This window comes from Danaus plexippus (assembly GCF_018135715.1).
Source record: "Danaus plexippus chromosome 18 unlocalized genomic scaffold, MEX_DaPlex mxdp_35, whole genome shotgun sequence".
NCBI classification, from domain to species: Eukaryota; Metazoa; Arthropoda; class Insecta; order Lepidoptera; family Nymphalidae; genus Danaus; species Danaus plexippus.
The window spans coordinates 858,026-875,020 of NW_026869854.1; the positions used below are offsets into that span (position 1 = coordinate 858,026).

The following is a 16,995-nucleotide window of genomic DNA, read 5'->3' on the forward strand; positions in this document are numbered from 1 at the left end:
TTCAATGACAGGAAATCTAACATTCCATAATTTACTCTTTATATTAAAAACAAGACGAAACTCAATAAGCACGAGTTTAATTAATAGAAAGGTACAGAAGCTTTTATCTCGAAAATAAAACGAAATATATATATATATATATAAAGTAATTGTTGTGCAAAAGAAAACATAAAAGTCCATAGCATCGAAATCCAGAGAAATCATTAATTCAAATGACTCATGTATTTCTAAAACCCACTTTCAAATAATATGCAAGTTAACGAGCTTTAGGAATGACGTCATTAAAATAATATGAAGACATTGCAGCAAGGAAATAAAGTTTCGTAATTAAACAGTTTTTGAAGTTCTACAATAACGCCCAGCTTCAGAGCAACGAGGGTCTTTAGGTACTGAACTATGAGACGACTGTGTTATGAATATAATATATATATACACCATAGTTCACCCGTGGACTTAGTACAAGTTTGGGTCTTTGCCCTAATATTGAGCGTTTGCAGTTTTCCATTCCGTAAATTATTAAATGAGGAATTGGAAACGCTGCGTAGGTAGCGTGTGTATGAAAACATGTGAACATACTGTTATATAGGGTTTTCCATTAAGGGCGCTTGATCTTTGAAATGCAAAAAAAAAAATACATGTAGGAAAGATATTTGCGAAATTTTTTTTTTATTTGGAAGGTCTATCGACCCCATTATGTATGGAATATGACATCATTCAAATGACCGCCACGGCTTCGGTTGGTGGCGCGCACACGAAAGGTCCAATTTTCGATGACTCTGGCGCACAAATCGGGCTGTATTTGATCGATGGCGTGGCGTATGTTGACTTTGAGGGCATCGGTGGTTTGCGGCTTGTTGGCATAGACCTGCGACTTAAGAAAACCCCACAAGAAAAAGTCCAGCGGGGTCAAATCGCACGATCTCGGTGGCCAGTTCACGTCGCCTCCGCGCGAGATGACCATGTCCAGAAATTGCTCGTGCAGAACTTCCATCGTAGCGTGTGCTGTGTGGCACGTAGCGCCGTCCTGTTGAAACCACATGTTGTCCAGATCCATATTCTCGATTTCAGGCCAAAAGAAGTTGGTTATCATCGACCGGTATCGCTCACCATTGACGGTGACGGCCACACCATTATCGTTTTCGAAAAAATACGGACCAATCACGCCTCCGGCCCAAAATCCGCACCAAAAAGTCACTTTCTGCGGGTGCATTGCCACTTGGTGAACCTCGTGTGGATTGGTCTCGTCCCAAATACGGCAATTTTGCTTGTTGACATAGCCATTCATCCAAAAATGCGCCTCGTCGCTGAAGATGATTTTTTTGCCAAAATCGGCGTCAACTTCCAACTGCTCTAATGCCCAGTCAGCGAACACACGGCGCTGTCTATGGTCATTAACCTTGAGCTCTTGGGTCAGCTGGATCTTGTACGGGTGCAGGCTCAAGTCACAACGCAAAATTCGCCAAGTTGTCGTCTGCGAAAGGCCGAGTTCCTGTGCGCGACGCGGAATTGACTGCCGCGGGTTTTCGAGGACACTGTCGCGCACAGCGGCGATATTCTCGGCAGATCTCGCGTTACGTTGACGCACGGGAACCAGCTGATTGTTAACTGACCCGGTTGACTCGAATTTGTCCACCAATCGACGGATAGTCGACTCGGCAGGACGATCATCGCGACCGTAAAACGGGCGAAGTGCGCGGAACGTTGCTCGAACTGAAGACCCATTTTCATAAAACAATTTTATGATTTGCACGTACTGCTCGACACTGTAACCTGCCATGGTGGTTTGGGAGGACGGAATGAATATAACACACTGCATTTGACAGCTGTCACTCAAACAACATGGCCGCAATCAGCTGTCAAAGTTCAAGCGTCCCTATTGGAAAACCCCATAATTAAAATTAACGTGACACTCCTTAGCAAATGCAGCGTTGCATTATACATAGTAAGGATAGTCATTATATATAAAGCTAAGGTTAACTATTGAATATACTTATGTGTTGTCCTTCCCCGATAAAACTAATATTTGCTCCAGTCACGACTAAAGCCCAAAGACTAAAACTTTAAATTCGTTCGTTTTTCAAATCAGTTGCCCACTGCACGCATAATAAATATTCGTATAAAATTTTGTTCTTTTGTCAGGATGCTTCAGGCAAATGCATGGCGACCCAGAAACACCTGGTAAAGGAAAGTCCAGAAATGCTGGCCATCTCCAGCTGGACCGGCCAAGTTCCCAAGAGACCACCTCTACCCCCTGGGACCAAGTTGTCGCAGCTCATGGCTCTCGGCTCGCGAAGAAACCCTGGCCACGTAGTCTGGATGCTTGCCAAATCCGACTCTGAAATGAGGTGACAATTAGTACCAAGCCATTAAAAAATTCACTACTTTGATAATGACATCATAAAATATAAAAAAATAAATTTCAACATAATTTATTCCATGTACATTGCATTCATGATATTTTTAAATATCTTAGAATATATCTCTGCGCTCTCCTTCAGCCATTGTCGCCATTTTGTAATAACATGTAAGAACTTTTACATTTAACACAAAAATAACTTGCGATGTTATCGAATTGCTGTAATGCTTGTATATATTCAACAAACTATTTTTAATATATATTCAAAAAAGGAATAAAACGAAACCCTAAATATTTGCAACTCTCCGATTTTTACGGTATCAGAGCGGATATTTTCAAACGCGAGTATAAGTTTCTTGTGAAGTTTCTTGAATATTTGAATTAATGCATGCGATGCATTCAGTATGAGCTGACAATGGATTCCATTAGCATTTCGAGAAAGAACTCCACATTCAAGTAAGGGTAATTCGATAGACGTTATTGAGATAATTCTATTGTATATAGTTTAATATTTTATCTGTATCGTCATAAATTTTAACTTGTTTGTTTCTCGTCTTGTTTTTATCGCTATTCATGCTTCTTTCAGCCAACCTCAATAATGTTTATAAATTTTGCTGTATTGTCGTCCTTATGGTTAGGTAGTAAAGTTCATAATTCAGTGTTGGGCGAGGATGTTTTTCCCAGTTTCACATTTCCAAAGCTGATTTTCTTTTTATAAAAACTATTGCTATGTGTTTTGTTTTCGATAACTTACATTAACAATTTTTATTCATACTTTTTTTTTTGTTTGGGGTGTAACAAAAGACTTTATTCGACATATTTTCGATATGTATAAATTTTTGATTGTATTTTACAAGCAAATTTTATATAAAACAAACAACAGCCAGCTTTTCACTTTTCACTACAGCAAATAAATGTAATTCTTCGATCCTATAAATTTTAATTGAATTCAAAAAAATAATTCTTTTGAAAAATTTAAAAATACTTGTTCATTATCTAAAACTACGCATGTAATAAAAATGTTACGGATCGCCGTCTGTACATAGACGAAATTATAGGAAAAAGATAGGTCTATATGAAGCTTGTGGCTTTGTCCCGTGTTAGCAATCCTAGCTGTTTGCTGTGGTGCCGAATGGCCATACCTCTAATATCGTACATAGAGAAGCATTTATTGTAAAGATTTTTTATGTTAAAATAATTCTGTTAACAAAACAAAAACAAACAAACGGTTTATAAAAAAACTCTGCCTAAAGTCTATTCCACGTGCACAAAGTCTTGGGTATAGCTAATTAAAATATAAAAAGCCTAATCCTGAATGCTTGTAGCTTTATAAAATATGAAACGGAAAACTAAGAACAATATACATGTATATTGACCACATGCGGAACTTGATGTAACATATAATCGGAATAGTTCGCCCCGAGGACTCGGAACAGACCGGGACTACAGTAGCAGTTAAAGGTTACGGTCTCATGAGAATGATCTTTATTGTCTATCCGGATGAAGTTATAACGCCTTTGAGACTTTAAGCTATTTAATTTCCTACCAATAAACATTTATTTCTTAAACAAAATACTTATTATGTCCTACAACTTTACCCCTTCCCATACATGTTATCGGTAAATAACATTTATTTTTCGTTCACGTATCTGTTTATAGCTTAACTTGTGTATCCTCACATATCATCATACTTTCGATGTCATATCATTAGAATCTTACGCTGAATGTCGTGATGATTACTGTGTTAGTGAAATATTATTATTTTATTTAATTGAGCTAACAGAAAGTATTGCTACAATTTGACTTGATTCGGACCGGCTTATTGATTACAAAGCCTCTATCTTTCCTTTTACGGAATATGAATTTTAATTAACGCTGTGTAAAAACTTTGACAATATTTAAATTATCCATAGCATTACATTAAATTACTTTAACTCTAATAAACAATATAAAGCAAGCAAGGAATATATCTTGTAAGTTATACATATATAATGATATTTATTTCTATTCTCTTTGACAACATAAGATCATAAAATATACAATGGATACAGTTCAAAAAGCCAGACGTAATCAAACTTTAGCTGTTGTCTATCATTGTACAATAAACACTACGTGTACCTAATAATCCCTTCGCCGTCCTCGTAATGCCACTTCACGGCCCACAAGAACATTATACTTATTTATCATCTCAAAAAAGTCTTTCACACCGCCTCCTCGTTTCAAATTGCCGGCATTATTCTTCGTATCTTCCTCGGTAACGCGATCCTGCCTCATTATTTATAACAAGCTTTTCAAACCGACTTTGCTCACGGATGTCTTTATTAATTGTATCTCACAACATTGAGACGACTTCAAGTTCTAATGTTTGCTTGTTATTATTTTGTAGATCGTTAAGTTATTTTACATTTATTCTCATAACATACATATGTAATTCCCATAAGGCCGTGTGCAACGTATAGTAGATTACCGCACAACGACTTGGATCCATTCGAACGCTTTATTTAAGGAAAAGCAATCCATCATTGATGGAATCGGGATAAGGTGCCCTTATTGTGTAATCTGTTACAAATATCAGTTTCATTTAATGTTATTGCTTCAGTACTATTTAATGTGGGCGTGTATTAGTTTAGTTACATAATGTTACTATCTTGCCTTGTATTCACGATTAAGACAAATTAGGTAATAAATAAATGTTGCCCACAACAAGCGAACTGGGTAGTGGGGAAAAATGTATATTTGTGTGTTCTCCACGCAAATAAAAATAACATTCATAACTATTATTTGTCCACTTGTTAACAATAAATTAGACGGAGACATGATTATATAGTTTGAATTCTATCAACAAAACTAAGTTATATGGAATTCAAGCTAACTATTTACTTAAAAGAATGTATACGATAATATTCATGTTTATTTAAATAAGATAATTAAAATATAAAAACTATATACATTTTAATTCCATTAAACCTATTTAAAAATTAATTTCACCAATGATTTTTATGTAATGCTAATCTATTATTTTTTCAAATTTTATATTAGACGTTGCTACCACGATCAGGTTGTCGAGTGACGGGGCGTTCGGACGGTATAAAATTAAGGGCGCTGACAAATTGGGCGGTTTCAACGCTCGACGCGAACGATAAATAACATGAAACTTTAACATTGTTAGACTGCGAAATACCCGACACCGTGAAGGACTGTAAATAATTTAAAGAAATAATGAACACTTGCAGCTGTAGTTGGAGTTTTCTCAATGGAACTTGCATTCTATAATTAAATTTATGCCATATTGTTTTATTTGATATTGTTTCACGGTTCGCCGGCTGAATGCTATGCAAAGAATTTTCGGTTTTATTGTTAGCAAAGGTCCAGTTCTCTTTTTAAACTGAAGAAGAATAATATAGTTACCTGAGTGAAATTTAATGCCGGATATGTCTACTAAACGATTAAAGAAAACGTAGGATTTAAGTCCATTACAGGATTTACTTACCAAATTATCATCGTCGCTGTTGACGTTAGACGTTACCTTTACTTCATAAAATTCATGGTTTCGCTCGCTGTTCCACTTGCCTGAACATTTTTCGTTCCGCTCGAGAATTCATTTCTTCTACATGAATGCTAAGACCTCGCTGTTCTCACGACAATTTTGCCAAATTCAGGGTCTATCGGGCGAGTAAAGACTAATTATGTTGAGAGCATTTGAACGGAAATAAGACATTACAGCCTATAATTCTATTCCATTACGTATCTGCAGCGTCGCTATAGCAAGTCCTAGCATATTAATACCAGACTTAAGCCTCTAGAATCCTTGTTGTACATTATTATGGTAAACTACTACTTTCATCGCTGAGAACTCTATTCGGTACTTTATTTTAACAAAAAAAATGTTTCTCGCAGAACAGAAGCCTGACTTTTTTGTGAATAAAGTAATTATTTTTTATGCTTTGGCTTCGTACGCATTGGAATCGTGGAATATTTTGTTTATGGCTACTGGCTATGATTGAAGTTGACCTTACATTGATTATAATCTGTCACAAAAAATGATAAAAAACAATTTAGTCAAAAAATTTATTGCAACGATCGATTGATTCATTGTTCTTATTTAAATAGGAGCCGATGTGACTCCACAAGAATTTCAGCTCAATATGTAAAAATACGTTTTAAAAAATCACGTTTTAACACTATCCATAGGAAAAGATAATTTAATAATGGTATGTATAATGTTATAGAAACCTTTTGAGGTTAACTCAAAAGTTTCTTTTTAATCAATTGTATTGTGAATGTGATTTTGCCAACAAGTTATCAAATACCGTATTATTTATGTTGCTAATATATAAAAAATGTAATTTTCATATATATAACTTATTTTTTACATCTGTAGACTATGTATATCGTTGCGTCAGTGTGTACTTATGAGGTCCACTCATAAAACACTTTCGTGATAAAAGCTGTTACAAGTTATAACTTTATGGGTCTCTCTCACGTTTATTAGAGATACGTCTGTTTGAAATGGGTTTTAACAATAAAATAAAAGGTTAAACATTATATGGAATTATATATTTTATATATTCCGCTTTCTTTTCATGCTGTTTTTATTTCTTGACCATATTTTCACTAATTTTAATTTGTATTTTATTACAACCAGGCTATAATATATAAGAAACGTTTACGTTAACGCTACGCAGATATTATTTTGGCAAAAAAAAATTTCGATTAGCTGCGCTATTGGGTTGTACACACACACAAACTATTGATTTAAAAATAATCGTCAAATGAAAAAAAAAACGAAATGTTTTGATCAACGTGCCTGATTTTCAATTAAATTTCTCTCACTTGTTGATAATGTTTTTATATGAGTCATATTAAAGTTGTATTAACAATAAATGTATGATAATAATTAAAAATTAGTTTTGATGCTAGAAGACCTCGGATAAATGGAGCCCAGTATTATACAAACACAGTCATTATTAGCTCTGGCGTATATATTACATAATATTTTAATTTTAAAAGTCTCGAATGTCGAAAATGGGGCGGAAATGAAAGAGCATTTCAAATTTATTGAATTTAAAGACGTCTTTGGACGGCCATTACGGAAATCGACCAGACAAGTAGACCGCTCTCCGTAGAATTTTAAAACACTGATATTTTAAGTAAAAACATTTAATAATTCATAATTTCTTAACAATTCTAAGGACAGTTTAATAAAATCACATAAATTATTGTTGTCAATGGAAAATATTTATCATAAAATTATTCATCATAAAACTAATAATATCATAAAACATTGTTCGACTTACCACAGTTTCAATAAAATGACTTACCAGTACTTTTAAGAGAAGTTTGAATCAACACTCTAAAAACATCACGTTTCAAGTTTCGATTTATAAACTGACGTTGATAGGATCACGTGTGATTGATATGGGATGGGAACCAGAGGTTCCAGGAAAACTACGAAACTTACTTATATGTATAATATTATAAGAATTACATATTAAAACTTATAACCTATACCTAAGACTACATGATTGCCCCGATGTTAGGATAGCAATACCATTCCATAGCTTGGGTGGTAACAGGAATCTTCTGGTTCACAAGGCTTGGTGCTCGTTCCGCGGAGCCAGCAACGACACTCTCAATATGATATTTTATCCATACAACGATGTTGCCCCGGCGATGTTCTGTTATTGTTTAATATGTTGCGCGTACGTAACATTTTATGTTTATGGTCAGAAAAATATAAACGCTTTGTATGTAATCTGATTAAATGCAAACTTGTTATAAGGAGGCTCTTGTACGTCCTGCGTTATATTATTTACAAGTTTTAGATAATTTAACCAAAATATATATTTTTTGTTTCTTTTATGTCATGTACAAAGAATTACTGGTGTTAAAAATTTTAAAGAAATCAATAAAAAATAATAATTATAACACGCAGAACATCATCATCAGCCGTAGTCAGATCATCGCTGAATAAAAGCCTCCGCATATAAGTTCATAGACAGCCTTATTTTATATATATTTATTATATTCAAAATTATAATAAACATTATATAAACCTAAGACTTTCGTGAGTATTCATTTAAATGAAACTAATATTTTTCGGATTATACTACGCGTATTTCGGATTATACTACGCGTATTTCGGATAATAGGACGCGTAGGATAATGCGAAAAATATTAGTTTCATTTATAATAAACGTTGTTAAAGTAAATTTTTGTTAATAAATGTTTAGTGCAAAAATATATCTGCTGATGATTCATAAATACACAAGTTAAACTCAACTTATAATAGTACATAAGGCTATAATTTTATTTACTCAGAAGTTATGATTTTATAAAATTTTATATACAGGTTTTCTAAACGCTTGTAAAAAAATTATACACTATAGTTTTTAGGTAAACATGTTCAAAAAACCCAAAATTCATTTATACCTACTAATTCTTTATTTAAACTCTATACATCGCTTACAAAGGGAATGGATGAGCGCTATTTCAAAAACAGTAAGTACTTAAATAACATTATTTTAAATTTTATTCAGATAAATATCAATAAGGCAAATTTAAATAATAGCCTATCAAGGTGTTGTAAACTCTCTGAGGTATACTTAGCCTGTGTACATGTCTTCCAGCTGCCTCCACCTCCTCACATCGAGCTGGTGATGTCGATGCCGTACCTCCGTACAGCCTTCAAACGACCCACCGTAAGGGTCAGGCGTAAGTAGTCCAACACATTAAAGGATTCACCATAAGAAAGACTATTAAAAGGCTTATATTTGAAACACAATGAATTTGTACATAGCTTTGTCGTTACATTCCGTGAGCCCTTCAATTACTTCAGTGGGCTTAGCACAAGTTTCTCATTACACTCCATACGGATCGTTATACGTTTCTCATTCAATAACTTAGGTCAATACTGCAAAATGGGAAGTTTTATTAATTGAAACCTGTTCCGCCCTTTAAGTAATGCCACGATGCAAACTTGGGGTAAGCCTACAGCTTTTTTTATTAGCTGGTTAGAATCAAAATGAAAATAAAGAAAAAACAGAATATTTTTAAAACACACGATGAATGAAAATAATATTAGTTATTATTAAGACGATACATTATTAAATAATCTTTAGTGTTAGTGAACTATTTAACTAAATTCATTAATCCGTACCCATATAAAATAATATTTATTAATCTCATTGATATTAACTGGTTAGAATAGCTTTAAATAAAACTAACTTGCTATCCAACCCTTCTTAATGAAACAATTCCCATAAAGACTTCCTTTTCTCAAAGCCGACCTTATGTCCAATTAAATACATTCATTTTCAAATAAACAAATCGGCTCAAGACCGCTTCGGTTGTTACATTAAGTTAATTAACTTACACATTCACTTATGTAATACATTAATCACACGGAGTAGGAGCTCCAAGTATAGTAAGTCAGGTACGCGGAATCTTAATTAAACGACGAAATTTATTCACAAGCCCAAAATTATTCATAACTTGATAATCATAATTAATGCACGTAAGGCTGTGCGTCTGAGCAGATGTCTCCTAAACCTTAATTATAACGAGGACCACCACAGAAACTTGCCCTTAATGATCTTATTAGATACGGCCGTTTGAGGCTGCGAGATAGATTAAGCTGGCCCAGATGACCACTGCCTTACGAATAATGGTTGGCAATTAAATAAATCTACATGACATTAGTGTTCATAATCTATAATGTTTCATCTTTGACTTGTCCGATTTACTTCTTATCTCTTAATAAGTCTAGAATAAAATTTTATGGCCTGCAAAACTATTTGGGATTTAATAAAATTGTTTATACCGTTAAATTACTATGTTATTTATTATCAGATATTAGTACAAGTATCGATTTTAAGATCAATTTATTAATATACATAGCACACATAAAATTATTGAATATACATAACGTACCAACATAGATACTCCTAAAGGCTGTTGGAAATATTCACACATACAAACTACGTAATAAATCAATTTTATATTATGTATTGTTAACTACACTATCGAGAAAATCTCTTCCATAATAAAGTGTTTTATCAACAACAATTAAATGAGATGTAATATAATTAGGAACCCGATTAATGAATAGTATGGTCAATACTCAAACGCGAAGACATCCCATAGTATGATTAGTTCGCCTCGCATAATACAGAATATAAAAATAATAAATTGATTTTACTTAATATAGAGAAAACATACTTAATTTGTTTATTAATTCCATATTTATGAAAAATATAAACTTGGAATATCCGAAATCAAGAATTGCTTCCCTTAACCGATTAAAGTTGAAAGTTGCTTTAAGAAAAATGTTTTGCAAAAGTCGTCTATTTAGGTTTTAGAGGGTAGATGTTTGAAAAGTACGTTGGATAAAATAAAACGTAACAATATAATGATTTGAAGTGTTACCAAAAAATAAACACTTCGTTTTCTCAAACAAAAGACAGTTTCACAAGCTAGAAAGAAAATATGCAGGCACCCAGAGGATATTTGAAATTCCGAAGCCATCCTATTCCATTTTTTTTGTGATTTCGTCTAGTTGTTAGATTTCCTTCTCTTACTATTTATAAAATTCATACGAACATTCGTAAATAGTTTAAGTAACTTTGCAATATCAAAACGCCACTTCAATACATTAATCTTAAAATTATTAATATCTCTAATATTAAAATTTTCATGGTAACCAACATATATTACATTAAAAAAATTATATTCGTTATTATGTAATTGCTGTCTTAACGACACTACTCTGTGGTCTCGTCAATTACTGGCAGGGATAACGAGCTCTTACTGGATCATGTAACGAGATAGTTATGTACATTAATTAAAGCCCTACATACATTTGTGAACTCGCCTTACATTTCACTAGTGTCGTTATGTTGAAGGTTATATTACTTTTTGTAAATAAATATAACTTGAATTTTATTTTAATTTTTAATGGACATTTTCTTTTTTATCAAAAAAATAATAATAAAATTTCTAATATAAAAGTTCTATATCTTACATCAGCCAACTATCTGGTAATTTAGAGATTAACTGGAACAAACAAACAGACTGATAAACTGAAATATTAAAATTATATTTTCCTCTACGTACCTTGATACATACTTTTTCAAAATGATTTAAGCCATATTTGCTGAACCAATGCTTAGGAATGATCAAATAAAGTGATAAATTTTATGAAATGATTGTAACCAACGCTAGTAGACATGCTTTCAAAGTCCACTAAGTCTCGTGAGTTACGAGTGGCGTGTCCGATGTATAACAAAGTCTAGTCAATACAGTTTCTAACTCGTAATGGGGAAGTTTCTCTTACATCTTCTACAATGTTACGGAATTTAATTTAGTTGAAGTCTGTGTAATAGGGAAAGTTTTCCAAAATTTTTTCATAAACTAAGTACCTCATGACAGACTCACATATTTCAAAGAACAAATATATTGAGTAACATTACGATGTTTATTTACATTTACATTATATATTTTTTTCTCTGCGATTTCAAACGTCTTGAAGAGAGTGAAATCTGTTGGACATTAACCAGCGTTCACTACATTAGTAGGCGAAGGAAGCAATCTTATTTGCTCGTACACGTGGCTGAGAAAATGTCACCCATTTTGGAAATTTAAACTATTTGTGTAAATATGAAATAATGGGTCTATATAAAATGTATAAACTTGAACGTATCTTTATTTTGTGTATTTAAAATGAATCATTATTTGAAGTTTCGAAACAGTTTCGAAACTTATTGTTATATATTTACGGATCACTTTTCAAAACACCTAGAAATCTATAAATACGTTGAAAAAACCAGAGCATATCATATAAATATTTAAAATAATTCTAAAATTATATAAAAGCTTATTTCAATTCAGAATTATTACATTTTAAAACAGTTTAGTTACAACGCTACTTTAAAAGTAGCACGGTAATTAATGTTAACGCCGCTGAATTGTTTCGTCCCTATATAAAACAGCGCTTCATTGTATTGTCTTTATATTATTGTCAGCTGGTAATAGTTTCGAAAGTGGTTTTAATGGACTATACTATCGTTCTACGATTGGACTTCTGCACAATTTTTTTATGTGTAATCTGTAAAGTTTTACTCGACATTGACACTTATGTCAATCACTTATGTCAATGTCAATATCTTAACTAAGCAAAACGCGTATTCAGTACACGCACTGCACACTTGGAAGTAGTTAACAGAACATTAAATAATCCAATACAAACTATAATTGGCGAAACTATTACTAATAAAATAACACTGAGGTATAAGAATTCGTTGTTTTAGAATTTATTTCTAATAAGGTCCAGTAAAGTCGTAAACACGAAAATCTCGTCTGACAAGTCTTAATCTTCTGATACGCCACACGCCGACATCAGCCAACAAACTACCAGATGGCTCAATTTATTATCTCATAGTCTAGCTGAGGATTTTCCCCTTTCAGTCACAAAACTAATTCCTAGATAATACCTAGTATATGTTTTATTTATTTTGGAGATTTTATATTGAAAATGTTTTATCCGAATGAGTCGGATAAAACAGCAAACATGTCATTATTCTTACAACGAAAACAATAACGTCGTAGATAAATTTTATATTATCAACGAAATAAATATGACGACTAAATTTAGTAAGATAATAACTTCATTATACTTTAATTGTTTCTTTAAAAAAAATTAATAACTCGACTTGCTTCGAATGTAATAAACCGTAGACATATTTGCACCAATAATTTGTTATTGGCAAATTCTTGAGACCTCAGAAATATACATAGTTCATTGACCAACATAGCGAACATAAACGTACATGCTAAACAAGATATTTCGCTTTATTTGTACTTTTTATTGTTTTTATGCTACTATAACATTTATGTTTCCAGCTACAACATCGGCGGACATGTTCTCCCGTTCATCTCGCAACGCCGTAGGTGCGTTGGACGGACGCGGTCTGGTGGCAGTCATTAAGCGACAAGTACCCCTGGCTGGGCAGCTAGACCACGAGCTTGCTTGGGGACAGGGATGGGGATGGGTCACGCTGCCGAATGGAGCTTGGAGTGGCAGTAAGTGCTCAACTCGTCCGAAACATTTGAGGACAATCTTAGAAAGTAATAACAACCAAAAATATTTTTCCAGGATTAACATGGTCTCAGGAGGGTGACGACTTCGCCCTTCACGCGATGCCCATCATGCATCATACAAATGTTTCACAGGCCTGCTCCATGCTGGATGGAGTCACAGCCTATGAGGCCTCAGCCTACGAACAGGCCCTGGCCGAATACGACGACACTGCCACAACCTCCGATGACTGGGACTTCGGAGTCGACTGCGGTGACTTCATGATGTAATTGTCATACTGATATTACCTGTTTTACGAGCGATAACGCAATTATATTTCGTTCCAAATTGCATTTTGGATTCAATTTATATTATTTACCAACAACATTGTTATTTAGTTACATTTAATTTTGATGATGTCATTGCTCAAGCCTGGTGTTGATCTTGTGCTGGTCACGATATTTATGTGCCAAATAAAATCCAACAGTAAAATAATTATATAAATGTTGTGTCTATGATTATGAAACAATAATTCGAAGTGTTCTGAATCTTGAATTGACATTTCTAGGGGTTTAAAACTCTTCACTAGTTGCATGTTCTTTAGACGTAACTGTGGTTGTCATATAGAAAGATGTGTGTAGTAATAAAGTTTAGATTCTCTTATTCTATCTACGGCCTATAACACGTAGACGAAGTTCAATAAATTTAGACATAGACTTTAAAGCACTGATGTAGGACTGTCGGATGAAAAATCTCCCAATTTATTATATTAATTAAGTTTGTCCTTGCTTCATTTTTACATATAGCATTTACCGGTTTTTTATAACCTTATCAATTTAACCCTATAATTTTTCCAAAGAAATTTTAAAACTTTTGAATAATTTTAGTGTACGAATACAGGGTAATATTATGCCAATATTGCATATGTTTGTATTCTACGCGTGGATCTGACGTCGCACAAAACAATTGTTCTTATCAATAAAAAAATATTGCGTTCAGTTTTAGCTGTAAGTCAAATTCGCTTTGTCCCATGACACCAATAACAATGAAATTATTATGAACCACTGTATTGTGGGAGATAGGTAAGTTAATAAACTCGGTGTTAGTATGTAGTATGTGGTCGGTAGAAAATTATTTTCTAAATACCCCGTAATGGCAGCGAGGCAGCCGAAAAGTTTGAAGGAATAAGTAAAGATGCGTTTACAACGGACAGTATTGCAAAATATGAGAGACAAAAATGCACAGAAAGGAAACTGAATTGAACATTATACATAGATACAAGCTAATATATGAGCTTGAACCTATACTGTCTGTTATAAATGTTATGAGACATGTGACATGACATTTCTGTGAGGGATGTCTCAAGTGGAATAGTTAGTTGGGGTATTGTCGAATATATAGTTATACCTAGTCGCTGTGAAATCTTCCGACCTACCCAAAGACTGCCTAACGTTATGTACCTATACTTGTGTTGTGTGAACCCTAGGTGTGGTACCTCGTGATCCTGGCCCTGCGGAATTTGCATCGCAGGACTTTATATCCGAAATACGTAAAAACTGCATTAACACTTATAAAACAGATAGAGTGAAGTCGTTGCCAAATTCTTCCCAGGTCGTTACCTAAGGATACCAAAGATACATAGGTATTAGATAACAGACTTTCTGAAATTATATCTCACCAGCATCAATATCAAGGGATTTCGATAATTCTTCTTTCAATTAATATATTTATCTCCGTTTGAGGAGCAACGTTTGTAAATTATGAAAATACAAAAGTTACTTAGGAGTCGTATAAAATAACTAACTTTCCTACTGCCTTCGGAATCACAGTTTAAATATGTTCAATAAAAATTCGGTGTCTAAAATCTTGCGATGCAATGTAGTTGTAGAAGCAAATTATATATGAATTAGATATTATACATATATCTTACGCTATTTCGATGTTTCTCATAAATGTGTTGTCTATGATATATGTTTTCTTTGTGTACAAATATTGTATGAGTTTTTATAAATTTTTTACTAAATATTTGTAATATAGTAACACTAACGGTCGACGCTGGTTTCGTCACTTAAAATATTTTTGTATCGCGCACGTTTGAATCGATTTTTTTTTTTTTTTTTATATTTCTATTTAGACCAATATTAAGTGTTAATTGAATGTAATATGTATTTGTTCGTTACAGCTAGTGCTGCCAATCAATATTTTCTTTTACATTTACGTTCTAACACACTCCAGGAAAAGATATTACTAATATAAATGAAACTAGTATTATTCGGATTTACTACGCGGATTTTATTATTTAAAAACTACATAATCCCGACGTTTCGGTTACTTTGCAGCAACCGTGATCACGGGCAGACTAGTTTTTAAATAATAAAATCCGCGTAGTAAATCCGAATAATACTAGTTTCATTTAAATGAATACTCGCGAAAATCTTAGATCTCATTATATTACTAATATAGTTTTTTATGTAAATCAAATTTATATATCCTCTATTTTATTGATTTAATACCATTTCTAATGCAATATAAATCGAATTAACGGATAGTTTGTGTTTTTTCACATATTGTTGGCTGTATTGTAATTGTTTGTTTTTTTTTTTTTTAAATAAATATGTATTAATTCGCAGTGAACGCATTGTAACGGGAACGTAGAGTCCTCGTTAGTAGTTCTGGATGTTTGTATGTAACTTTTATATAATAAACCTGTATGGTAATGTCGTTTTTTTGTTAAAACCCTTTAGCTCATGAATAACTCCTCACAAGGACATTCTTTACGATCCCTCAGGACCCAGGGGACAGCAATTTATGTGCCAACTGTTTCACAAAATTGTGTGCAAAATTTCATCTATTTCAGGTCGGTAATTTTTACTTTATTCAATAATAAATACATACATTTTAATATGTTTATTATTCAAAACTAGCTATTGAACGCGGCTTTGTTCACACTTTCACACTTCTTTTAGATAGGTATTATCATCAATGTGGGGTTTCATTAGATTTCTCAAACACCTTCATTCTGACGTGGTGCCAATGGAAATAACTTTAAGACAATGTGTTCGGGGTACAGTTTCAGGCTTGTTTTTTAATATTCAGCGATACTTCGAGTAATGTCCGACAAAATGGCTGAAGCCAGTGTTTCTAGCTTTCAAATATAAATTGATACCCAAACGTTGCCATCTCAAAATTAACATAGGTTTAGTATTATAATTAATTATAAATAATTACAAACATTGATTTCAATATAACTAATAGGTATATATATTTTTACTTTATAACTTTAATTTACTATCAATCTCAAAATTTTATCCCGACAATATCCACAGGTACATTTATTTATTATTTATTATAATCAGCCATAAAAATGATTCTATAGTATATTATAATTAGTACGACACGGATGTAACAAATGCTTTCTCGATTAAAAAATTAAATTATTAATAGCTTTGCAAACACTTAGTCGAATTGAGAAATTTCCCTTGTTTGAAGTCGGATAAAACGTAGCCTAGGTTTCGTCTCATGAGTGAGCCGTTGCAGAGGTTAGCCCGAATAAATTTACAGACAA

The 16,995-nt window shown here is 33.0% G+C and overlaps 1 protein-coding gene across 1 annotated transcript in view; it reads left to right on the forward strand.

The window, feature by feature from the left end:
• The window catches only part of LOC116772972 (uncharacterized), a 45,089-nt gene extending 28,942 nt beyond the window's left edge, over positions 1-16,147 (forward strand). Inside the window, exons 5-9 of the mRNA XM_032665311.2 lie at positions 2,140-2,345; positions 8,830-8,857; positions 8,986-9,070; positions 13,256-13,435; positions 13,509-16,147. Of these exons, the coding sequence (XP_032521202.1) occupies positions 2,140-2,345; positions 8,830-8,857; positions 8,986-9,070; positions 13,256-13,435; positions 13,509-13,720 (711 nt within the window). The 3' untranslated portion in view covers positions 13,721-16,147. The remainder of the gene's footprint in view (positions 1-2,139; positions 2,346-8,829; positions 8,858-8,985; positions 9,071-13,255; positions 13,436-13,508) is intronic.
• The last annotated feature ends 848 nt before the right edge of the window (positions 16,148-16,995 follow it).